General features: G+C 37.3%; 1 protein-coding gene across 1 annotated transcript in view; it reads left to right on the top strand.

Annotated features, from left to right (window-relative positions):
* Positions 1–25735, top strand: part of C9 (complement C9) — a 48375-nt gene extending 22640 nt beyond the window's left edge. Inside the window, exons 6-10 of the mRNA XM_060091655.1 lie at positions 7792–8061; positions 12204–12444; positions 15213–15338; positions 17472–17650; positions 25520–25735. Coding sequence (XP_059947638.1) covers positions 7792–8061; positions 12204–12444; positions 15213–15338; positions 17472–17650; positions 25520–25735 — 1032 coding nt within the window. The remainder of the gene's footprint in view (positions 1–7791; positions 8062–12203; positions 12445–15212; positions 15339–17471; positions 17651–25519) is intronic.
* The last annotated feature ends 254 nt before the right edge of the window (positions 25736–25989 follow it).

The following is a 25989-nucleotide window of genomic DNA, read 5'->3' as shown; positions in this document are numbered from 1 at the left end:
CATGTGGGATCCTCCCGGACCGGGGCACGAACCCGTGTGCCCTGCATTGGCAGGCAGGCTCTCAACCACTGCGCCACCAGGGAAGCCCTGTTGTTTTATTTTTTTAGTTCTCAGGTCTGTGCTGTATAGTCTTCCTGTCTTTGTCACTGTCACCAGCCTCTTAGCTTCTCTGTAGGGTTAGTAACTGGTGTGAACCAAGAAGTGAGGGCTGGGGGCTTGCCTGGGACTTATCTTGAAGCTACATTTGGAGAGTAAGCATGCTGTTTTCCCTTATCTACAACCCTGGAAACAGATGTACTTCCACATTCAGAAGGGTTTGGATCTTACAAAGGTGATATGGTGCTTACCATGTATATATTACTTACAACCCAGGTGGAGTTGGGAGCATCTTAGAATCAAACACATTAATATATCTATGGAAAAATTAACCAATGTTCACACAAAGTGGAAGAAATGAAGACAATACCTTTTTATCAGTTCAGATCAGATTAAGGCCTTCAGATGAGTTTTAGCATCAAGCTTAGAAAAAAACTGACAAGGATTATGGACCTGAGTATTAATTTGGTGCCACCTGAGAAAGAGTGCTGATGGAGTTGGCTGGGGGCTTGTTAAAGTCCCCAGATCACACCCTTGGTGCTATTAATTCTGATGCTCCCCTTATTCTAATCTGTTATGGTCTTGGAAAATGAATAGCTGAACATAAAAAAATGTGCATGAGCTTATTGAGTGGAAATCTCGATTTTGACTTCTTAGAGAGGGCTACTTTCTGCACTTTCTAATATTCAATGACATATTTTACCTACTTTTTTGTGTATGTTATTATTATAGTGCCTGAAGACAAAGAATGCATATTTTTCTTCCTTATAGCTATTACCAATACTCAACTAAATATATGTATAAGGTAGGTGCTCAACAACATTTTACTGGATGAATTAATTTTTTAAATCTTGTTTTAGTTGCTTATTGGCAATAATTTACTGTCTTTCATTTTTTGAAAGAATTCTACAGCCTATCATTCCATGGGGAATATCCCTTGATAATGACACCTTACTCTGATACATTTACACTCCCTCAGTGCCTCTTGTTTCAAATGCAGCTGTGGCTCTAGAACACACTGCATAGGTTAGAATCCCAACTCTGCCCCAAAGAGCAGTGAGATCTGGGCAAATTATTTATCCTCATCATGCCTCAGTTTCCTCATCTGTAAAACAGAAATAATAATGCCTACCTTGTAAAGATAAATGAGTCTATGTATGTGAAACATTCAGAAAGTTATTGGCACTAGCAAATACTCAATAAATATTTGCTATTCTTCACAGGGAACTCTCCTTAATGCTCTGTGGTGACCTAAGTGGGAAAGAAATCCTAAAAAGAGAGGATATATGTATACATATAGCTGATTCACTTTGCTGCACAGCAGAAACCAACACAACATTGTAAAACAACTGTACTCCAATAAAAAAATATTTTCTATTCTTTTTTAGAATATAAGAACACTTAGCTATGGTAAAAGACTTAGCTATGGTTAAATGCATAATTAGTGGTTACATTCTAAGTGAAGGTTTACTGGCTGCTTTGTAAGTATTTTGTAAGTATGATCAAGAACAACTGAAGCTTGCAATTATGGGGGGAAAAGTGATGATTACATCTAGGAATTACTTGCTTTTCACTTGTTTTTCTTTAGTCTTCTCTGCTTTTGTTGTTGAAAGTAACAACTTGTAAATCAGGTTTAAGGTTTTCATTATAATTCTCTTTAAATCTGGATCTTCATGAGAATGTAAGATTTTGTAGGTCAACAAAGGTTTGTAAAATGCACCTGGATTATAATCATCCTTTCCACCCCAAATCCTAACAGAGTCCTGAATAACTTTTATATCATGTGAATTGCCAATAATTTCTTGCTGTCTCTTAACTTCCTATATCTGTCCCACTCGAGTCACTCACATCTCCAGCCACATCCTTAACCTTGTGTTCACCAGAACTATGCTGCCTCTGAAATCTGTTGCTTAAATTTGGTGATGTCTCCCTACAGCCTGCAGGATAATAATCAATCCCCTTGGCAGGGGGAAAAAGGTCATTCCTGATCTGGCTTTTGATTGCCAAGTTACCCTCAGCTTTCTCCTCTGAATCCTCCATTACATGACTTTCCTGCAAATTAATGCAACAGCCTTTGCTTTCCTTTCTGTTCTGGTCTTTGTTTTGCTGTATCATATATACCCTTAGTTGAATTTCTAGCCATTTTATTTACCATGGAATCCTGAGAAACTAACATCGTAAAGCAGGCTAAACAAATGATTGATGAATTAATAAATAAATGCATGCAGTATATTGACACTCTTCTTTCAAAAAGCAAATGCTTTTTTTTTTTTAATGAAGGGAAGAACCCATATTCAAGAAAACATATAATTGGAATCGCCATTAAAGTTGACAGCAACTGAAAACAGAGGCTTAATAAACATTTCAACTACTCTTTCTACTATCAGCTTGAGCCCATTTAGAAAACCTGGCGGTGTACAGATAAAATTTATATATACACAGTGATTTATTTATTACATATTGCTGTTCCCAAGGAATAAATAATACTGTGCCTAAAGAAACTGCTATCCTGAAAGGAACTACAGCCTACAATGTACTTATATGAGTTCAAATTTGGAGTCATAGGCAGGGGTCAATTATGAAGGTGATCATATGCCATACTAAGTAACTTGGGCATAATCCTGAGCATGGTAATGGAGCCATTGAGGAGAGCAATGTGGTCATAGTTTCATTTTAAATCTTTGTGTTTTGTGGAGATGAATTTTTTTAAATTTTTTATTTAGTTTTATTTATTTATTTTTGGCTGCATTGGGTCTTCGTTGCTGCACATGGGCTCTCTCTAGTTTCTCTAGAGCGGGGGCTACTCTTCATTGCTGTGTGTGCGCTTCTCATTGTGGTGGCTTCTCTTGTTGTGGAGCACAGGCTCTAGGCTCCCGGGCTTCAGTAGTTGTGGCACGTGGGCTCAGTAGTTGTGGCTTGCAAGCTCTAGAGCGCAGGCTCATTAGTTGTGGAGCATGGACCTAGTTACTCCGTGGAATGTGGGATCTTCCCGGACCAGGGCTCGAACCTATGTCCCCTTCATCGGCAGGCAGATTCTTAACCACTGCACCACGAGGGATGTCCCTGTGGAGATGAATTTTAAGGAGACAATACCAGAGATAATAACAGAAGGAGGCTATTTTATGGTCCAAGAAGAAGATGATGAAAAACTGAACTGTGTCTATAATAGTAGAGGCTGAGAGGAAGAGATGAAATCCAGCTCAGTTTTGAGAACTAAGAGTTCAGTACAGAATTGGAGAGAGTGGAGCATATGGTCAAGTGCCCAGTTCTGAATTAAATTCCCTGGATTTGAATTCTGATAAGTGCCTTCATTTACCATCCATGTGACTCCAGGCAACTTATTTATCTTTCCTGAATCTCAGTTTCTTATCATAAAGTGGTATAATAACAGGACATACTTCGTAGGAATTTGGAAAAGTTAAATATGTTAATAAGTGCAAAGTGCTTAGAAGAGTGTCTAACACAAAATAAACTCACAATAGATGAAAAATATGGAGACCCCCAGTGGATGATGGGCCATCAAAGAAGACCTGAGAAGTGTGTGTGTGTGTGTGTGTGTGTGTGTGTTGGAAGGGGGAGTGGGGGGATCTACCAAAATAAGAGTTAAATCCAAGAAGAAGATAATGATTGACATCTGGTTGGAGTTATCTTGCCAAGAGTAGATTATATGAATGTGAGGATGGAGCCTGAATTGGAGGCAGAGATTTAAATACCATCAGCAGAGAGAGGATCATTGAAGTCTTGATAGTGCTTGAGATCATCCAGGAGGTGTACAATGAGAAAGAAAAGAACATAGAGAATGGAGTCCTAGAACACACCAATATTGAAGATCTAGGCAGAGAAGATGATCTTTTGAAGATAATTGTATTCATTATCTATTGCTAAATTTCAAATTACCCCAAAATTTAACGGCTAAAAGTTTAGGAATGTGGGTGTGGCTTGGCTAGGTACTTTAGCTGAGGATGACTCATAAGGTTGCAGGCAATCTGCTCTTTCCTGGTTCCTTCTCTCAATTAGTAAGAGATGGCTTTAATAATAATAGTAAATAGTATATGGTTTTATCCTTTATTTGTACATACAAAATCTTAGTGGCATCTTTAACAGTTCTCTTTACCTTTTATTCCCACTTGCTCTCCAAGCCTCCTCAATTTGAACTTTGGAATGTGTGTTGAGGTGTTCTATCTCCTCCACTCCCAGTGCCAGATTAATGTTTATTTCTTTTCAAGAAGCATTAACTGATAAATCTTTAAACAGGATAGATTTCACTAACCCCTACAATATGCCTGGCCTTCTGGAAGATGTAAGCACCCTTGCCCCTCTCTCTAATTTCTGCTTCTCCAACATCTGTTTATTTGGTTCTCATAAAGAAACTTGTTTCCATCCATGTGTCTTCCTACTTTCTATAATCTTGCTCCTTGACCTCTCTTCAAAGACTTTTGCTCTTCTCTTCAAAACGATTCTACATATTTATCCACCTCTGAATGCCTATCGTTGAGCTCAGACTTCTTTTTGATGGATGGATTTTTGGCTTTTCAATCCAGCTCTTGTCTTTAGGTTTCCTGGGGTGACCCCACCCTCACGGTTTCAGACTCTACTCACAACTACCATCCTAGCATTAGTGAAAGAGGACCATTCAACAACGTTCTAATTGACACCCTGACCAACATTCCCTTATACCTGCAAGCAATCCTTCACACTGCTAAGTTGATCCCTGCCCAGTACCAGTTCTTTTCTAACCAGTTCAGGTATAAGTGCAAGAGCCTACAAATTATTCCACTCCTATCCTGCAACCAGTTAGAATCCAGTGAGCTAAGAAGACCTTAGCCTTCTAGAAGAGTGAGAGAGAGGTGGTTTCCTGGTGCCATTTTGCTCAACTTTGGCACTTCTCATCATGGAAGACTGAGTGGAATTGTCTTCATTTGCTTCTACTAGTCTTAGCTTTCAAAGCAATAGAAATCTTATTCGTTTTTCTTTCTTTTTTTAAATTAAAGTATAGTTGATTTACAATGTTGTGTTAGTTTCTGGTGTACAGCAAACTGAATCACCTTTATATATATATATATATATTTTTTTTTTCCAAGGCCATGTTCAGGGCAACATTTTCCATGAATTCTTTCTTCATTTTACCACTCAGAACTTGTCAAGCCCTCTTTGGCAGTATAGCGTAAGAATGAACAGCTCCACCCTGGAATCAGAATTCCTGGGTTTCATTGCTGGCTGGGCCACTTCCTAGTTGTATGATTGTATGATCTTGGACAAATTTTTTAACCTATATTTTCTTATCTGTAAAATGGGGATAATTATAGAAATTACCTTAAAGATAGGAAGTTAAATATTTATTCTATAATTCTAAAATATTCTAAAATATAATTCTAAAATATATTCTAAAATATAAATATTTATATTTGTTAGTCTGTGGGATCAGTAAAGGTCTCCCTAAAGAAGTGATGGTTAAGCTGAAACTTGAAATAGAAGTAGGGATCCACCAGGCCAGGGATATATAGTATGTGTGTGTGAGTGTGTATAATGTCTGTGTTATGGGAGGCTGGGGGAGGCTGGGGGATTAAGGAACATTCCAGAAAGTAAACGCAGCATAAGAGAGCCCTGTGGTGGGAAGAAGCATAGGCTGTGGAAATAGAAAGGAGGCCAGAGGGCTGGAGTACAGTCAGGGAGAGATTAACTTGGAATAAGTCTAGTTTAGACTTTATCTTAAAGACAGTGGGAAGGTGGAAAGATTTTAAACAGGGAAGTGACGTGGTTAGGCTACTCTTCCCTTTGCATTGAGCATTTTTCCCAGTACACCTTTCTTTAACGAAAATTATATACGTTTTAGTATTTCCCGTTAGATGGTGACTTTAGGTTTCTTGTCTTAGTCTGTTTGGGTTGCTATAATGAAATACCAGAGACCAGGTAGCTTAGAGACAACCGAAATTTATTGCTCACAGTTCTGGAGGCTGGACATCTCAGATCAGAGCACTAGCAGGGTTGGGTGAGGGCCCTCTTCTGGGTTACAGACTTCTCGTTGTATCCTCACATGGTTGGCAGGGATTAGGGAGCTCTGTGGGGTCACTTTTATAAAAGCACGAATCTCTTCAAGAAGGCTCCTCCCAAAGGCCCCATCTCCTAATGCCATCCCATTGGGCATTAGGATTTTAACATATGGATTTAAGGGGAGGCATAAACATTCAAACCACAGCATTCCTCGTGCAGAACAGTCACCCAAGGCATGCTACTGAGTCCAGTCTGTGCCACTGACTGAAGAGATGAGTGTCTCCTTCCAGACAAGAGTTGCAGCCTGTTACAGAGGACCTCTGGAAAGAGAGTTTGTTGAGATTAACAGCCCTCCCGTTGAGGCCTGACAATAACCAAGTTGGCAAAGAAAGTTTTCATTTGTTTCTTTGTTTTATTGAAGTATAGCTGATTTACAATGTTGTGTCAGTTTCTGGTATACAGGAAGGTGATTCAGTTTTATTCTTTTTCAATTCTTTTCCATTATAGGTTATTACAAGATATTAAATATAGTTCCCCATGCTATACAGTAATACCTTGTTGATGATCTATTTTACGTATAGTAGTGTGTATCTGTTAATCCCAAGCTCCTAATTTATCCCTCCCCCCACCTTTCCCCTTTGGTAACTATAAGTTCGTTTTCTATGTCTGTGAGTCTGTTTCTGTTTTGTAAATAAGTTCATTTGTTTTAATGGAAAGTTTTAATTTTTAACTAGGTTACTTAGTTTTTTTTATGCAAAAAATGAATGTGGTAAATAAATAAATAAAATCCAAGCCACATAAAAGATGATGCAAGAAAAAGCAAGCCTGTTGCCACTCCAGATATCCATTTACTCACAGTTCCCCTTACCCAGGGCAATCACTCCATGATTTGTCTATTTTTCCAGCAATTTTCTATGCACGTAAAGGCTTTTTTTTTTTTTAAATAGGCAGTAGAGTGTAAACGTTAAGAGGCAGTTCAGGGCTCAAGTCCTGGCCTTTCTACTTATATTAATTAACATGTATAAAATGCTTAAAACAGGGCTTCCCTGGTGGCGCAGTGGTTGAGAGTCCGCCTGCCGATGCAGGGGACACAAACCTGTGTCCCGGTCCAGGAAGATCCCACATGCCACGGAGTGGCTAGGCCCGTGAGCCATGGCCGCTGAGCCTGCACATCTGGAGCCTGCGCTCTGCGACGGGAGAGGCCACAACAGTGAGGGGCCCACGTACTGCAAAAAAAAAAAAAAAAAAAAAAAAAGCTCAAAACAGTGCCTGGTCCATAAGTCTTCAGGAAGGCTTAACTTTATCATTTCTTTCCTTCCTTTTCTACACAGATGGGAGTATATTGTGCATCTGATCTGTTATGCAACTTGCTTTTTAATTATTAATATATTAACTCTTGAAAGCTTGCTATGTTCTAAGTCCTTCATATGCTTTATTTCATTGACTCCTTATAACAACCTTTGGGCCAGGTATGGTGAGTATCCCTATTTTACACACTAGGAATCAGACTGGGCACAGAGAGGTTATCGTTTAATGTTCTCAAAGTCATCAGATCTGTATTTGAACCCTAGCAGTCTCACTTTCTTGCCTTGGCTCAACTTCTTTGTTCTACTCCCTTTCAAATAAGTTGCCTGATTTTTTATTTTTATTTTGGGTGGTTTTTTTGTATGTTGTTTTCAAAAACACTTTGCTGTTCTCTTTTAGACCAAAGCTGACAAAAATTTCAGAACTGAATATTATGATGGACAGATGCAAGTATTCAGAAGTATCATCCAAGAGAAGAAATCAAATTTTAATGCAGATTTAACTATAAAATACACACCTTCTGAAGCAATTGGACGGTTGGAAAATAAAGTTTCAAAACCTTCTGACAGAAAAAGCATTTCAAGTCATTTAAATGTCCACGGTACCTTTCGATTTACATATTCCAAAAATGAAACTTACAAACTGTTGTTGTCATATTCTTCAAAGAAGGTAAGACCAAGCATTTAATATAGAGAATATAATGGAATATTTTTCAAACTAACCAAAACTCCTCTTTTAAGTTTAATCATTTAGAGCAGATAGAGTGCATAAGAGAAAGAAAAATAATACTCAACAAATCCTCAAATGTGTAGGTACTTTGAAGGCCCAGAAGAAGAATGCTAACTGGAGAAAAATCTCTTCAGGATAGTAGTAATAAGTGGGTGAGATGTTTGTGGCTGTCAACAGAACAAGCATATTAAGAGTTCAGAGCATACTCTTTAGGACTTCCCTGGTGGTCCAGTGGTTAAGACTTCGTGCTTCCATTGCAGAGGGCACGGGTTTGATCCCTGGCCAGGGAACTAAGATCCCACATGCCGTGTGGCACAGCCAAAGAAAAAAGGGAATTCAGAGCATGCTTTTTGACTGAGATTGCAGTGATAGACTGTTTAATTTATATTCTCTTCAGAAGTACAATGAAAAATCATACTAAGGGATTTTGGTAATTCACTGTAATGTCTTAGAATGATGGCTATTTACTTAACTGTAAAGTGTATTTCTCAAGTAACGATGCCATGAAATTGTACACATTGCATATGAAATTGGTCTGCTTACTTTGTAATCATACCTTTAATTTGAGACTTTGAAAGTGTGTTTGTTTTTTAATATTTAAGCCAGATTTAGAAGTTTGTTTCATCGCCTTTGGAATAAATATAGAATATACTTTCTGTAGTCAGTATGATGCTGGTAAAATGCTTACTCTTTCTTTTCTGATATCACAGTCACCTATTTAGATACCCTTCTTCCACTTAAAAAAATAATACTCATTCACTCTTAGTACTTATACTATGCCTAATTGTATAATGGGTCGATCAATACTTTGTTTCCATATCCACCTGCACACTCACCCAAAGGGTGCAGTTGGAAAATCTTTTAAGTCATTCAACAAATATTTAATTGTGGACTTACTATGTGGCCAGGCACTGTTCCATGTGCTTAGAATACATTTGTGAACGAAACGCATAAAGATTCTTCTCATGGAGCTGAAAGTTTAGCAGGGGGAGATAGACAGAAACAAACATAACAGTAAAAAAGGAAGCTATATAGTATTTAGAAAATGATAGGTGCTATAGAATAAAATGAAATGTAGAGTAGCATAATGGCAATCCTGGGCAGATGGCAGTATTAAAAAAGAAGCTTAGGGTAGGCTTCACTGAGGAGATGAGCTCTAAATAAAGATTTGAAGGAGAGGAAATAGTCAAATAGTTATATTTGGGGTGATATATCTGGCAGAAGGATCTATTAAAGACAAGTCCCTAAGATGGGAACATACCTGCCCATTGGGCCAAACTGAAAAGAAGGAGAAAAAGTTAGAGAGGTTACCTTGAATCAGATCATAAAGGGCCTCACAGCCTGTTCTAACAGTTTGGATTTTTCAGTGAGTGACATGAGGGACCATTGGAATGTTTTGAATAGAAGGTTGACATATTCTAACATATCTTCAATGATTACTCTGGGTACTGTTGAGAAGAGATTATGAAAGTTAAGAGCAAAAGGAAGAAGGTTTGTTAAAACTATTGCAAGAATCCAAGTGAGAGATGATGACAGTTCAGAAAGGACAGTTGTAGAGTCAAACATGACTCTACAAATGCCAAAGTTTTTGGCCTGAGCAACTGGAAGGATGGAGTTGCTATCAACTGAGATGGAGAAAATTTCAGGTAGAGCAGGTTTGGAGAAGAAGACCAGTAGTTAAGTTTTAGTTAGATTAAGTTTGAGATGTCTACATTCCACTGGATATGTCAAATAGGAAGTTGATGTTATGAGTCTGGAATTTGGGAAGGAGGTCTGGGATTAAGCTCTAAGTTTCAGAGTTGTTAATATATAGATGGTGCTTAAAGTCATAGGCTTTGATGAGACCACTAATGAAGTTAGTGTGGATAGAAAAGAGAAGCTCAAAGACTAAACTCAAGGAACTTCAATAGAAAGAGGTCTGAAGAAAGAGGAGTGAAGGAAAGCAAGATGGGGCCAGTGTAATGCTGTAGAACCTTGCTACTCAAAGTGCGGTCCATGGACCAGCAGCAACAACATCACTGGGAAGTTAGGATCTCAGACCCTACCCCAGACTTACTGAATTAGAATTGTGTTTTAACAAGATTCTCTAGGTGATTTGTTCACACTGTACATTTGAGAAGAACTACCCTAGATAACAAAAAATAAATAAATTCTATCAAAGAGAAAAGAGTGATGAACTGTGTCAAATGTGCTAATATGTGAAAGATGAGGACTAAGAAGCACTGGCTTTAGCATTGTGAAGGTCATTGGTGACCTTCAGAAGAGGTTTTGAACAAAAGAGAAGTTTTGTTGGAGTAGTGAGGGCAGCAGCATGACTGGGTTAAATTTAAGAGAAACTGGGAAGAGAGGAATTGGAAACAGCCAGTACAGAAAACTCTTTAAAGGAATTTTGCTTCTAATGAGGGCAAAGAAATGAGAGGCAAATGGCTGAAGAAGTAAGGCCAAGAGATTATCTTTATTCCTTTAAGATGGAAGAAACAAGAGTATATCTGGATGGGAATAAATAAGTTGAGTCAAAGAACATAATGTCTTTCTGACAAGATACACCTAATTTTAGCAAAAACGAGAGGGAATCCAAATATGTTTTGTGCATCTTTGAGGTTGCATTAAAAATTATTATGCAAGTCATCAGGTGGAGAACATATATATGGAGTAAGTTTCTTTAAGATTTTTGTTAGATACTGAATCACCCAATATCACCTGAAGTTAAGTCATGCAGTGTGAACAATTGTGCTTCTAAAACATAAAAAGTTTGGTGTGATGTTTGTATACACCAAGATGTACCTTTAAAAAAATGATAAAGTATTAAACTCCTATGCAATCAACACGTGCTAACCACAACTACAGCAGGAGAACTTCAAAAGAACCTTCCACAAAATCATGGATGTCAGTTGTAGTTTAGTTTTGGCCAGCACAGTCTATAGCATTAAATCACATAGTTCTTTGTGACTGCCTCAGTTTTCCTTCGGAAATTTAAGCCATCATCCCTGGGAACATTAACTGCTGAGGTGTTTAGATTGGCTTGAAAGCCACAGCTTAGAATATTATCTGTCCCTCCTGTTATCAAAAACTGAGAGGACTTAGTAGAAGGCACAGAGAGACCTGAGACCTAGATTTTTGGGACAAATCTCTGCCACAGACTCAGTGTGATTTGGGGAAAATAATTTGATACCTTTGTATCAGAATTTCCTCATGTGTAAAATAAAATTAGGCTTCACATATAACGTCTACATTTCCTTCCATTGTTAACATTTTTAAGTCAACTTAGGGAGGTGTAATTTACATACAATAAAATGAAAATATTTTGCACATTTAGTTCCATGATGAGTTTTGACTATTGTATCCACCTTTGTAACCACCTCCTTAAACAAGATGTAGAATATTTCCATCACCTCAAGAAAATTCCTTCATGCCCTTTTCATCAATTCCCTACTGCCTGAGAGGCAACTACTGACCAGATTTCTCTGACCACAGCTTAGTTTCACCTGTTCTACAACTTCATATAAATAGAATCATACAGTATATACTCTTTGGTGCCTGACTTTTTTGCTCAGTATAATATTTTTGAGATTTATTTATATTGTTGCCTGTATCAGTAGTTTGTTCCCTTTTATTGCTAACTAGTATTCCTTTGTGTGAATAGACTACAATTTGTCTATTAATTCCCCTGTCAGTGGACATTTGTCATTTTCAATTTTAAGCTATTCTGACCAAAGCCACTATAAAAGTCTCATACAGGTCTTTTTGTGAACTACTTTTTTTTACTGATCTTATGTAGAAGTGAAGTTGCTGGCCATTGGGGTAGATGTGTGCTGACTTTTACAAGAAACTGCCAAACAGTTCTCCAGAGTGGTTGTACCATTTTACCCCTCCACCAGCAATGTGAGAGAGTTCCAGTTTCTGCACATCTTCATCAACAGTTTTGATAGGATTTTAAGTTTGTCATTCCAAGTGGGTTAAGGTGATAGCTTGCGGTCACTGCTAAAAACGTATTGACTATGGAAATTCTAAATTTTGTGATTTTTGAATTCAAAATAATGGCGATAAAACTCATATTTCTTTTCTTCTGCTCTACAACAAAGGAAAAAATATTGCTGCATGTAAAAGGAGTCATTCACCTGGGAAGATTTGTGATGAGAACTCGGGACGTCATGCTGACAACAACTTTCTTGGATTCTATAAAAGCTCTACCAGCTACCTATGAAAAGGGGGAATATTTTGCATTTTTGGAAACATATGGAACCCACTACAGTAGCTCTGGGTCTCTAGGAGGACTCTATGAACTAATATATGTTTTGGATAAAGCTTCCATGAACCAGACAGGTATACCTAGAAATAGAGTTCTAACTTCCAACATTGTTGTAACTATCCACTATTTCTAGTGTTATCCTATTCCAATGGTTAAAGGCCTTAGAGTAGAGTTTTGTAACCTGCTTCTTTGAGAGAACTCTCTCCCTGCCCTTTGGCCTCTAAAATCCTATCAAACAGCAAATTGACTTCCACCTCAGACAAGATGACTTGGCCCTGTACTACTCAGCAACACTACTGAGAAATGCACAAAATCATATTGCAATATAATATTATTTGGTGGTGTTGCTTTTAGTGAAATACTATTTAAAAGGTGAAAAGTACAAAAGACATCATTTACATAACCTCTTGCTTAATCCATAGACTGGTTCAATTATATGTATGCCAATTATCTTCCAAAGTATTCTTCAGAATTGGAAAGGAAATGTTTTAAATTTTCTCTAAGAGAGGAAGGAAGAAACAATGTTAACAGCATGTAAGTCTAAAGCAAGAGTGGAAAATTCATTTTACCTCATATGATGACAATTCTAACTATGGGGTGGTAGTTGAATTGGGTCCATAAATAGGTTTCTGACCACACTTGAATCTTGGAAAAGAGTCTATGATTGATCATCAGTGTCTGCCATATGCACAGAATAGGCCTATGTGCTACATAATTAACATCCTGACCTAAAGACTTCCTCAAAGCCTTTTAAGAATAAACTAGATGCCAAGTTTCTATGTTAATAAGTTTTAATATTTATTTTGTGAGTAATTAAGGCTTAGTTACAGCACTCTTTAAAGAGGTGAAAGATGCCAGCATATCTCCTCTCTCTGCCCTCAAAGATTTGGGTTGTGTCTCTTAGGGAAGGAAGTGTTGCCAAAAGCCTTCCATGGCTCTTTCTCCTTAGCCTCTGGCTGTGTCAAGCAAAAATGGGATTCAGCTCTGATCTTAAAGCCTGACACTGTCCCCACAGTGGATAAACCCTTTATGGATGAAACAAATATGAATGGCCAGAACCAGTTGCTCTTGATGCCTCAGTCTAGTCTTGGGCCGGTAGATGCATTTCCAGGGGGAGTGGAGTATGAGGTTTCTTGGTTTATACTGCCTCACAAGGTTATTCCAGTGAGATGGCATAATGGGGTCTCTAGGAGCCCTGCCCAGTAGGCTATATTGATAGATATCACGTGGGGGAGGGGCACAAGAGAAATGTGTCTTAAGTAACTTGAAAATCAGAAGAGAAAGGCTCAGCAAGGTGATCAAAACACAAAGAACTCTTCAGGCTAAGAGTTGCTCTGGTGAAAAAACTCCATGGGCTGAAATCTTTCATCTTGGACAACTCAGAGCTACCTACTTATATCTACTTACCTTCTGGCCTTAGTAGACAAAGGTCATTAGGTGGACTCTGGGTCTTTGAAGAGGAAGTCGTTCTTCTCACTTCTCTGCTTTGCCACAGCCAAGGTTCAAGCCATGTCCTCCACCTCAGTTTGTGGCATCCAGACTCTGTCTGGTTGTGGAGAGGTCCACAGCTGAGGTAGAGAATCTAAGCTTTAGGGGGTCACTTAGGTATTTTCATCCTCATCTTCGAATCAGAATTCTCATGCCTCTAAGGCTAAGGTTGGAAATCTAGTATTCTGAATTTCTAGCATTATCTTCCATTTTTATCCTCCCTCCTGCTTTACCATGGGAAATTCCACTGTGTATTTCTTAAGTTCTCAGTAATTGTGGGTACACAAAAGATACTCATTGAATGAATGAATGACTAAATGCCTCAGATCTCTACTTCTAAATCTCACCATGGGATCCTGGGATTAACTTAACTTCTCCCTTTCCATTTTCGTAAAGCATTTTGGCTTCCAGGACAAACAACCACGTGTTTGTATACGTGTGTGTGTGTATGTGTGTGTGTGATCTGAAATGATAAATAAGAGCAAAAACTGATATGATCAATGAGCTCAGGCCTGGGAAGTTACTCTTAAAATGAAGAAGTAATTTCCTCTTTTAAATCAGGAGATTAGACAATAAATTATATACTTGAGTAAATATTGGGATTTTTCTTCGTTATAACTGGAGCAACCACACACCACAATGAGTCACCTCCCAAGACCAATGTTTACTAAACAGCATTAGTACGACCAGAATAAAGTGTCATATATTTAAACCATATGCCCAAAGTGACAAACTACCTACCTCAATGATGAACTGAGTCTTCCAAAGAGGATCAGGAGATGTTGATGCATCCCGTGACCAAATTATGAAGTTGATACAGAGAAGTGCTTAATAGCCAGACAGCTCTTGTTTCTAATACCTACTTGGCTAATTACTAATTGAGTACCATGAGCAGGTTCCTTAATTGCTTTGTTATTCCTTATGCTCATCTGTAAAATGAGGATAATAATAAAACTTATCTCAGAAAGTCAATGAGAGGATTAAATTAGTTGATTTACACAAGATGCTTAGAATGATGCTGGGCATATAATCATTCAATATATGTTAGACATTGTCTCCCTTTTATGGTATTAGAGATAAAGGATGGAATATAACCACCGTTGTCTGACTCATGTCCCTTTTAAAAAGGGGTAAATTTATAGCCCCTTTACCATTAAGTTGACAAGCAAAGTCAAAGGAGACCACTAGATTCTAATATGAAGGCAAAGCAAGGGAGATATAACCTTGCATTTGAGTTCAGTAATAATGTCTAGGAATCCAAGTAAGTATGTTTCTTACATAATAGCAAAATTGGAATTTGTTTATGATGTTGATAGACATAATCTAATAATTTCTAACTAAATATATTAAACAGGTGTTGAACTAAGGGATATACAGAGATGTCTCGGGTTTAATCTGGATTTATCTCTGAATGCTGCACTTGAATTTACAGGAAAAATTAATTCAGACAAATGCTCAAAGAGGGGTGATGGTAAAATTGGTAAGTATGGCCTAACTTACTAGGGTAAAAAGAAGGAGGAAAGGTCAATGAGCACTGCCCTGTCACTATGAGCCTTCTTTATTGTCTCCCCTCTTTATAAACAATAACAACAACAACAACAAACTGAAAGTGCTTAAAAACTATTTTATCTTTTTTTTTTTCTTTTTTTGCCAAGCCACCAGGTTGTGGGATCTTAGTTCACTGGCCAGGAACTGATCCCAGGCCCTCAGTGGTAAAAGCACAGAGTACTAAACACTGGACTGCCAGGGAATTCTCAAAAGCAATTTTATCTTTACAGTGGTTCCCAAACCATTATAAACACAAGTAACCTGGGGATATGTATTCAATGGTATCAGTATTGTGCAGATCATGAACTGCACAGCTCTGGGGAATACAGCCATTCACACTGTGGTCATTGCAGATTTGTATTTTTATCATGGCAATGGTAGAAGCCCAATGGTAGAAAAATATCTTGAGGAAAGTTTTCTTTATTTCCCCTAATTTTAACAAAGCTTCAAATGGCCTAGTGGCAGTGTTGTCTGTGTCCATCAAGAAAGGAGAAGGCCAAAGCCATCTCCTTAACTCAATCTTCCACATGACTCAAAATCCCTAATTCACCTCCACCCAATTGGTCAAAAGTACAAGCTTCCAGTTATAAGATAAATAAGTACTGGAGATGTAATGTACAACTTGATGACTATAGTTAACACTGCTGTGTGATGTATTTGAAAGCTGCTAAGAGAATAGATCCTAAATGTTCTCATCACAAGGAAAAAAATAATTTTTATAACTATATGAGGTAATGTATGTTAACTAAATTTATTGTGATAATCATTTTGCAATATATATGTATGTCAAGTCATCATGCTGTACACCTTAAACTTATACCGTATTGTACGTGATTATATCTCAATAAAACTGGGTGAAAAAAAGAAAATACCTAATCCATCCTTAACATTAAATCAGTGCATAACGTTTTTTAAAATATAATTTTTTGGTATAAATATTACTTCTGTTGCTAATCATTAGCAGATTTATAAGCATGAGGTAGTGCTGGAGTTCTCAATTTTTACTCTAATCAGAAATACTTGAGAGCATTCTCAGAAATACAAATGCTTGAGACTCACTTAAAGAGTGATTTAAAGAGTCGGCTGATGCAGAGCACAGGGAGATCAGCACAGCGCTTTGTGTCCACCTACAGGGGTGGGATAGGGAGTGTGGGAGGGAGACGCAAGAGGGAAGAGATATGGGGATATATGTATATGTATAGCTGATTCAATTTGTTATAAAGCAGAAACTAACACACCATTGTAAAGCAATTATACTCCAATAAAGATGTTAAAAAAAAAAAGAGTCAGCTGATAGTGGAGAAGTAGAAGAGAGGTAAACCTAATATTTTTAAAAGCATACCAGCCACTAACATGTGGCCATGCTTGGAAACTACTGATGAAGTGAAAAGAAAACTGACCTTGCCATCAAATGTCATAATTTCAAAATTTGGCCATTAAGCTTACTGTGTGATCTTGGGCTAGTCACTCCATCTCTCTGAGGCGCAGCCTTCTCATCTATAAAAATAAGGAAGGATGAACAAAAATCACCTTGAAATTACTTTTTAGTTCAAAAAATTCACAATTCTAAATGATTCACCAAAACTTTAAAAAAGCGGTTTAGTCTGGGAGAGGCTGAGGGAGAAATAACGTAAAAATTGGGGTGGAAAGAAATTGTGCTTTTTACTTTATTCTTTTTTATACTCTGAAGTTTTTTATAATATTAAAATAGTTTAAAGCAAACTTATACAAAATATAATTATGAAGCTAAGTCTGCAACAAGAAATGTATCCAATCAAGAGTCGTGTTCCCATGTGTGCATGTGCTTAGGTGATGAACTTTAAATTATTAATGTATCTCAAGCAACATACCATTTATATTTTCTTTAAAAAGATGATTGAAATCTATAATTGACTACTAATAAAATTACCCTTGGAGATTTGGGGTGAAAAAATTACGTAAGTACTATTTATAAGTAAAATTAAATAAATGTACTAGACTATACCTTATGAAAGGGGTTTAATAAATGTCTATCAGATGTCACAGAACTATACATGCTTCACTTATATCTTCTTTCTCTTCTCAGAAAACATCATGAATGACAACCTCATTGATGATGTTATTTCATTCATAAGAGGAGGAACAAGAAAATATGCAACTGAACTGAAAGAGAAGCTTCTCAGAGGAGCCAGGATGATTAATGTGACTGACTTTGTAAATTGGGCCTCTTCCTTACATGATGCTCCAGTGCTCATAAATCAAAAAGTAAGAAATATTTATTTTCAAATAGAAGATGTTGTCATTTTCTTACTAAATGTAATTGCTGGTTCAGATGAACAGTTAACTTCATCTGAAAGAGATGTGAGCATTCAAATGCACTCCCATCCCATCCCTGAAAGAAGCATGGCATAGAAGAAAGGCACAGAGGGGGCGTCAGACCAACCGGGCTGAGTCTGAGTCTCTGCTCCTCATTAGATGTGTAACATTTTCTGACTTCTGCAACACTGAATTCTCCAGGGCTCCATGTTTATTTGGAGGATTTAATGTGATGCCTTGTATAGAGACTATAGCACAGATTGGTGCAAAATAGTTGCACAGAAATTGTTCCCTTCCTTCTGCCCGAGTTGTCCCTTGCCTTCAGGTGACATCATACCACCACTTCCAACACAGGAGAATTGTAATTATCAAGGGCCTTTGTGAAAGGGAAGTTCATAAGTTCTCAGAAAATAAGACCAAGAGTGAACAATTCTCATGGTCAGGAAATCCTTTCCTTTTTGTGTCTTGATTATAATAGTCTTCCGTTTATAAACCTTTTGGGACTTTATAGTCTTGGTGCTTATTCCTAAGGGGAAAAAGCTACATTATAATTATAAAGATATAAATGCCAATGTTACTTAGCCTAATCATTCTCTCCCCAAACTAACTATAAAGGCTATGTGTTTTCCTTTATTGCTATTTTGTTCCTGATATTATTAGTAAGTATTTTTCCGACTTTCTTCTATAGCTTTCAATATTCCCTGTTATGTTTCACAATTTTCTTCCCTCGGGTCAAATTTATCTTTGATTGCCCCCTACTTCCTTTTGATTAACTTGAGTTATAAACATGTTGACTTTTTTTTTTTTCCACACTACACAGCATGCGGGATCTTAGTTCCCCAACCAGGGATCAAACCCATGCCCCTGGCGATGGGAGTGCAGAGTCTTAACCACTGGACTGCCAGGGAAGTCCAACATGTTGACATTTTTGATAGGACTAGTTATTAGAGAATTGTGTTCCTTCATTCTTCATTATTGTCTTTAAAGAGTGAGTGAAACCACCAAAACTACTTCACTTATGTGAGAGAGAAACTCAGAAACTGGAAAATTGTAATGTACTCTCCCTTTAGGTTGTGGAAATCTACCCAGCTGTAAATAATGCAAGCACATCTGTGAGAATCTTCACATATTTTGTCCCAAAACTAGGACAAAGAGAGGAAAAAAGTTGTTCAAATTAGCATGCCCATATATAAAATTAAAATCAGAAGAGACCCCTTTTATTTTGTCATATTTAAATAATATTTAAATTCATTATCTTGAACTCAGTGAAATAAATCTGTTTCAGAAGATCTTAAATAAAAAAAGAATTGGCATGAGGGAGGGGATGTGGGAACAGATGTATATGTATGACTGATTCACTTTGTTATAAAGCAGAAACTAATAAAAAAAAAGGAAAAAAAAAAAAAAGAATTGATTCAGAACTCCCTGGCGGTCCAGTTGGTTAGGACTCCACACTTTCACTGCCAAGGGTCTGGGTTCAATCTCTGGTCAGGGAACTAAGATCCCACAAGCTGGATGGCCAAAACAAAGAAACAAGAAAAAAATTGATTTAGGTGGATGTTTACATTCAGATGGACACCTAAAGTGTCTTGTCTTCTCATTTCTACAAAGGAAGTTCAACTGTCCTTGTATGGATCTAAGACTGTTCTCTGAGGAGGTCTTAATTATAGTCCATCATATTCTAGAGCTGATTTTTAAAATCTCAAGTCAATAAAGTGTCTGCTGAAGATTTACTACTGGATTTACTAGAACTATTCTAAAATGTTCATCAACTCTGTTGGCACAGTCTTACTGGCTGGATGCAAAATATAGTTTTATCCTATTTTTAAGGGCAACTATTGACCCCCAGACTTTTAGATTGGTGGGCATTCCATCTAAAATATCTGTATGTTTCTTTCTTCATGAATTGAAAGCCTGGACTTTTCATATCAATATTCTGCCTAAGAGGAAGGCAACTGTAGTTAGTCCACCATGAAAGACTTTTTAAATTTATCTTCTTGGAGGAGAAGTTCAAAAAATAGTAAAATATTATGGTTTTTATTGACTTTGTATGGCTTTTAAATCTCTAAAGAGACCTGAGATGTAGCTTAATTTGACCTTGAAATAGACTCCAAGTTATTTTGCCCTCATAAATGCAAGCAGTCCTTTGGTTAACTGGCATTTCCAAGAGGTAATTAAACAATCTATAATCACTAATTCATTCTTTGGTAATTTGAAGCATTTTATTGTCTGCATATGACATGTCCAAGCACTAGGGATGACCTTAATATTAAAATAATTGGCTCTCCTATTTAATTATGTAAAGAATTGATAAAACCTCTCCCCACTCATACTAAACTGGTTTATATTTAATTCTCTGTAGCAATTTAAGTCAATTACCTAGGTATTTATGTTGCAAAGAGTTTCTCTTGGAGGAAACAGGAAGAAGTTACATCACTCTAAATTAAAGGCTGTTTAAATATATTACTGAGATTTTCTAAGTAAAGCACTTGGTTTTATTTATATTTATTTTCCACACTAAAGTAACTATGACCATGCTATATTAAGTAGAATCTTGTGGCTTTGATTATCCTTTTGTTTGTGCATCAACAGACCCCAGATCACTTCTTGAGGAATGTCTTGGCTCAATCCAAGAATTTTCCTTCAGCCCTTCTCCCTGCAGAGGAGATAGGCTGGGTCTCTCTTTCAGTATTGACTTTGTCATAGTCTTTAACTTTCATGAAAGTGTATTAATTCCATTCCAGCTTACTTGAATGTTAACACAAATGGCTCTACATTTTACCTCAATAGAATAGCTGAACTTTGGTTTCTTAAGCTTACTGCTACAAACTAGTTATAAAAATGTCAGGTGAGAGAAATTACATTTAGTAACGATTGCCTGAGAAATATAAAGTTTAGGATTTCCTCCAGAGCAGTAGCAGTAAAAATCCACAGAGCTAGCATACAGCATATTGACTTCCTGAAAAGTTTTGTTTTTGCATGCTAAAGAACAAAGTTATTCTTGCTTTATGTACTGAAAGGATGTTACAAAATACAATGTCCCCTTTATGAGAACTCATGGGAGATACAACTCTTCATTCTCAGTTTCAAGGATCATTTTGTTTCTCTTGGGAATCAGGTGAGCTTTTCTTACATGCAAATAATCATTAAAATTTAATTGTCTTTTTCAACGTGCTGGAAATATAACCAAATTTATGACTCACCTTGTGCAAATGGATGGGTCCTCCTGCATGAATTTTGTGTATCTTTTCCTTTATCTTGCCTTTTCCGTTCTTTCTCAGTTCTCCTTTCCTCATTTCCCTCAGCCACTCTTATCCACACACATGTCAAGTTAGATTAAGCTCTTTCTGGAGCAACTTTGAATAATAATGAATTAATTTATCTACCATTTTTGTTATATTATACAATTCTTAGAGTGATGCGCCAGATGTTAAAGAACATCAGAATTTTGAACAGCTATGGTACCAGTGTTCTACGTTATAGTCATTACAGTTATAATGATATAGTAAAAATCATTCCTAACTCTCTTGTATAGTAATTAAAAAAAAAAACACTCATTCTTTCAACAAACTACATTTGGTACATATAGTTTCATCAGTTTGGAAGCCTGAAAGAAACCTAAATGTACTTAATATCAAACAGTATTGTCAATTTATTTGTATTTTAGCATGTTGAGTTATAGATTACATCCACGGAAAATGGTAGAAAGAGAAGGGAGTTAGTTAGTATAGGAGAAAAATGAAAACTGTTTTCTTAGTTAACCACAAGCCAAAGTTCATTAGAAAAACATGTTATTCTTCAAGAAGTATATAAGAAGTATATTTTAATCATTCTTTGTCTTCTTGTGGGATTCTCGACTCCAGGGTTTGAGGCTCCTCTGAAACTATTTGCCATTGCACATCCTTCTTTATCTCTTTGAACATTGTTTATGCATTTCATCCAAACTTTTTCTCCAAGACCCACTATTCTTGTATCTTCAGTTATCTGGCCTTGACTTTCCTTTGAAAGGTCAGACAAGATGAACTTCTTTTCTTGATAATCAAGATAACTCTACCATATGTTTATGTTGTTTGTGCCAGTGAGGCAACATTGGTAAGAGGTTTCTTTCTTCCAAATAAACACCTTATAGTTGAAATCTGAATCCTACGTGCTAATTCATAAAAGACTATGCTAGGGGATAGTTGTGGTGACTTCGTAGAAATTCTTGATATATTCTGGATATGAGCCTATTCTCACATAAAAGTGTTACAAATGTCTTCTTTCATTGGAGAACTTTCACCCTTCAATAGTATTCTTGATAACAGATATCCTCTTTTTTACTTTTTAGTTTGAAATAATTTTAGACTTGTAACTGTGCAAATAGTACAGACAGTAAAATTTCAAAAACAGCACAGACTTCACACATACCCTACACCCAACAGCCCCAACATGTTAACAGCTTACAGAACCATAGTACAGTTATCAAAATCAGAAAAACTGTCACAGACTGGGGACTAAGGAGACATGACAATTAAATGCAGCATGGGATCCTGCTTGGATCCTGGAACAGAAAAAAGGACATCAGGGGAAAATCTAGTGAAATTTGAATAAGCTCTGTGATTTAGTCAATGTTAACTTTTCTGATTTTTTTTTTTTTTTTTTTTGCGGTACGTGGGCCTCTCACTGTTGTGGCTTCTCCCGTTGCGGAACACAGGCTCTGGACGCGCAGGCTCAGCGGCCATGTCTCACGGGCCCAGCCGCTCCGCAGCATGTGGGATCTTCCTGGACCGGGGCACGAATCCATGTCCCCTGCATTGGCAGGTGGACTCTCAACCACTGCACCACCAGGGAAGCCTCTCACTCTATCTTTTTTTTTTTTTTTTTTTTTTTGCGGTATGCGGGCCTCTCACTGTTGTGGCCTCTCCCGTTGCGGAGCACAGGCTCCGGACGTGCAGGCTCAGCGGCCATGGCTCAGGGGCCCAGCCGCTCCGCGGCATATGGGATCCTCCCAGACCGGGGCACGAACCCGTATCCCCTGCATCGGCAGGCGGACTCTCAACCACTTGCGCCACCAGGGAGGCCCTCACTCTATCTTTTATGTTTCCTATTGTCTTTCTGTATTTCCTGACTTTGTATCTCTTCGTGCTTCATTGTCAATATCTTCTAACCTATATTTCAATTCATTAACTTTACTTCAGTTGTGTCACATCTGCTATTTAACCAGTCCATTAATTTGTATATTATAATAGCAAGTTCCAATTATCTTTGTTTATTTTTTTTCAAATCTTCTATTTTTAAAAATAATTTTCATTTCTCTGCTAAAATTTTTAATCTTGTCTCTTATGCTTATGTAAGCATAGTTGTTTTAAAGTCTACATCTGATAACTCAAATCTTGGCATTCCCAAGCTCTGTTTCTCATTTCTATTATTTCTACTGATTCTCATTCACGTTGGCTCATTTCCTTGTGTACCTAGTTACTTTTATTGTGGGCTGTATATTATACTTTAAAAATTGCTATCAGAGTAGCTTGAGGCCTGAGATGCTTTTATTGTCTTCAAAAGAAATATATATTTGTATCTGAAAAGCCTCTGGAGTACGAATGACTCAGGATTATTTTAAAACCAGCTGCAGTCTTTGCCAGGGCTACCTCAATTCCAATTCCCTTTTACTTCTAGGGCTGCAGTCCTTTGGGGCCCAACCCAAAGCACAGCTTTTTTACCTTTGCTGTCCTGAATTCCAACCTTTTTTCCCCAGCCCAGTAACGTGCTGCTCTACCTCTTAGCTCCTCGACTGCCTCTTCCTGATTTAGGCAATGTGTCATGGGGACTGGTGACCCAGAAGTACTGGGCTCACCTCATGGAACTTCCACCTCCTCCCAGATCTTAGCCTAATAATGTTTTGTTACCTTGTTAGTTCTCCAGGGCTTTCAAGTAAATTTTTTAATTTTACTTTTATCTTGTTCAGCTTTTCTCATTGTCCTCAGAAAAAGGATTAGTTGACTTTATTTAACCCATCATTACTCTTTGGCAGGAATTTGTGGTGTTTGTGTGTGTGTGTGTGTGTGTGTGTGTATATATATATATATATATAACTATTTTTTTAAATAAATTTATTTATGGCTACATTGGGTCTTCATTGCGGTGCGTGGACTTATTGTGGTGGCTTCTCTTGCTGTGGAGCACGGGCTCTAGGCACGTGGGCTTCAGTAGTTGTGGCATGCGGGCTCAGTAGTTGTGCCTCACAGGCTCCAGAGTGCAGGCTCAATAGTTGTGGCGCACGGGCTTAGTTGCTCAGCAGCATGTGGGATCTTCCTGGACCAGGGCTCGAACCCGTGTCCCCTGCATTGGCAGGTGGATTCTTAACCACTGCGCCACCAGGGAAGTCCTGTGGTATATCTTTTAATCTTGTCTTTCAATTCCAATTGCTTCTAAATTTTGTCTCTTATTTCAAAGTACTGTGCCACCAAAGGGTCTCAATTTCTTACAGTTTATCTACTCAAACACCTTTATAGTCACACAATTGAATTTGTTTACATTAAATAGGCTTGAATTTGCTTACATTAAATAGGCTTGAATTTGCTTACATTAAATACAAGTTTTCTATACATGTTTTACATATGTACATAAAACATAGCCCTGTATATTCTATATGTGTTATTTATGTAACATAACTAAGCATTTTTTGAATTCTGCCTTATATTACTAGAGTAATCTTCTTGCCGTCTTAACACCCTCAAATCTCAACTTCACAGTCATTTTCTCAGGAAAGCCTTTCCAAACTTCCCTGATTCAATGGTAGCAACTATGTATCTTACTCCAGGAATTTAAGTGTACAAAATAAATCATTTTACTTCATTTATCTTAGTATAATTAAATTTGACATTGAGATCCCATCCTTCCATGCTGCTGGAAAATTCATCCTTCATTCATTTGTTGGATGGGGTTCAGGGTAGCTCTTGCTTGTCCTGATGCTTCTGTTTGGGGAATGAAGATACGATATATGTAAGTATTTAGTCTATGGTGGTCATCCTGATAACCTCATTGTTCAAGTTTACAAGTTCACTTGAAGTCAGGTGTTTGCAAACTTTCCATGCCAAGAATGGGCATGGGAGTCACTGGCAAAGCTGTAGCCTGTTCCTTGATAGCCACCTTCCCTAGGGGCACTCCAAAGATTTTGCTACTTCCCAAAATAGCTGCTAGAGATCTAGCTATGGTTTCCTGCTACTTGAGGTACATGCTAACTCTACCCCCTTCCTGGACTGGAGGAATGCCCCCACCTTGGTGGCATTCTTCCCACACTCCTTCTCCCAACAAAAATGTATCAATGAGTTCAGGCTTTTAAAGAAAAAAAATCAATAAAGAATTTGCCTTTAGGGGCATTCTGGACTTGGCATCACACACAAACCTCCTCTTAGACAAGAGATCGCAAGCACTTGCCTACCTTCTGGAAAAGGGGAGGCAGAAAAAAGGCAGCAAAAAGGATTCACAATATGTCAGTAAATTAGCCTGCTAAAACTTTAAATCCCTGACTGTTCATTGTTAAAATACATATACCTGTCCTTTATAGCACCTAGTCACAGTTTCCATTTTAAATTTGTCTGTATGATTATTTTAATATCAATCTCCTTACCTCCATAATGGGATCTCCATGATTACAGAGATCATGACTAGATTTGATCACTGGCAGTCTTAAAAGCTAACATCATATCTGGCAATAATAATCATTCAATAAGCCTTTGTTGAATTAATGAAGCAATGAATAAATAATTTAGTGAAAAATATTGCACACGCTCTGTCTATAGAAAAAGACCTAAAATTAAATGTTTTGCTCTCTTGCAGCTGTCTCCGATATATGATCTGATTCCAGTGAAAATAAAAGATGCACACCTAAAGAAACAAAATTTGGAAAGAGCCATTGAAGACTACATCAATGAATTCAGTGTAAGAAAATGCCAACCGTGCCAAAATGGAGGGAATGTGATTCTGCTGGATGGACAATGTTTGTGTTCCTGCCCAAACAAGTTCGAGGGAGTTGCCTGTGAAATCAGAAAATAGAAAATCTATGAAGGTGAGAACAACTCCTTTGATATTATTAAGGACAAAAATATACATTTGTGGGTTATTTAATTTGAAAACTAGCTCTTGAATTAATTTGCACTAAACTTCTAGATTTTCCATATAAACAGAGGATAAAGATTGAATGAATAGTGGAAATGGACAAATCAGCCTTTATGTGTCATTTAGCACACAGTTTAAAAATCTACCTCTACATCTAAACAGAACTATTAAACAAATAATAAATTGTAATG

Source organism: Mesoplodon densirostris, chromosome 3 (genome assembly GCF_025265405.1).
Source record: "Mesoplodon densirostris isolate mMesDen1 chromosome 3, mMesDen1 primary haplotype, whole genome shotgun sequence".
NCBI classification, from domain to species: Eukaryota; Metazoa; Chordata; class Mammalia; order Artiodactyla; family Ziphiidae; genus Mesoplodon; species Mesoplodon densirostris.
The sequence above is the reverse complement of the archived record's forward strand: the minus strand, read 5'-3'. Positions and strand labels throughout refer to the sequence as shown.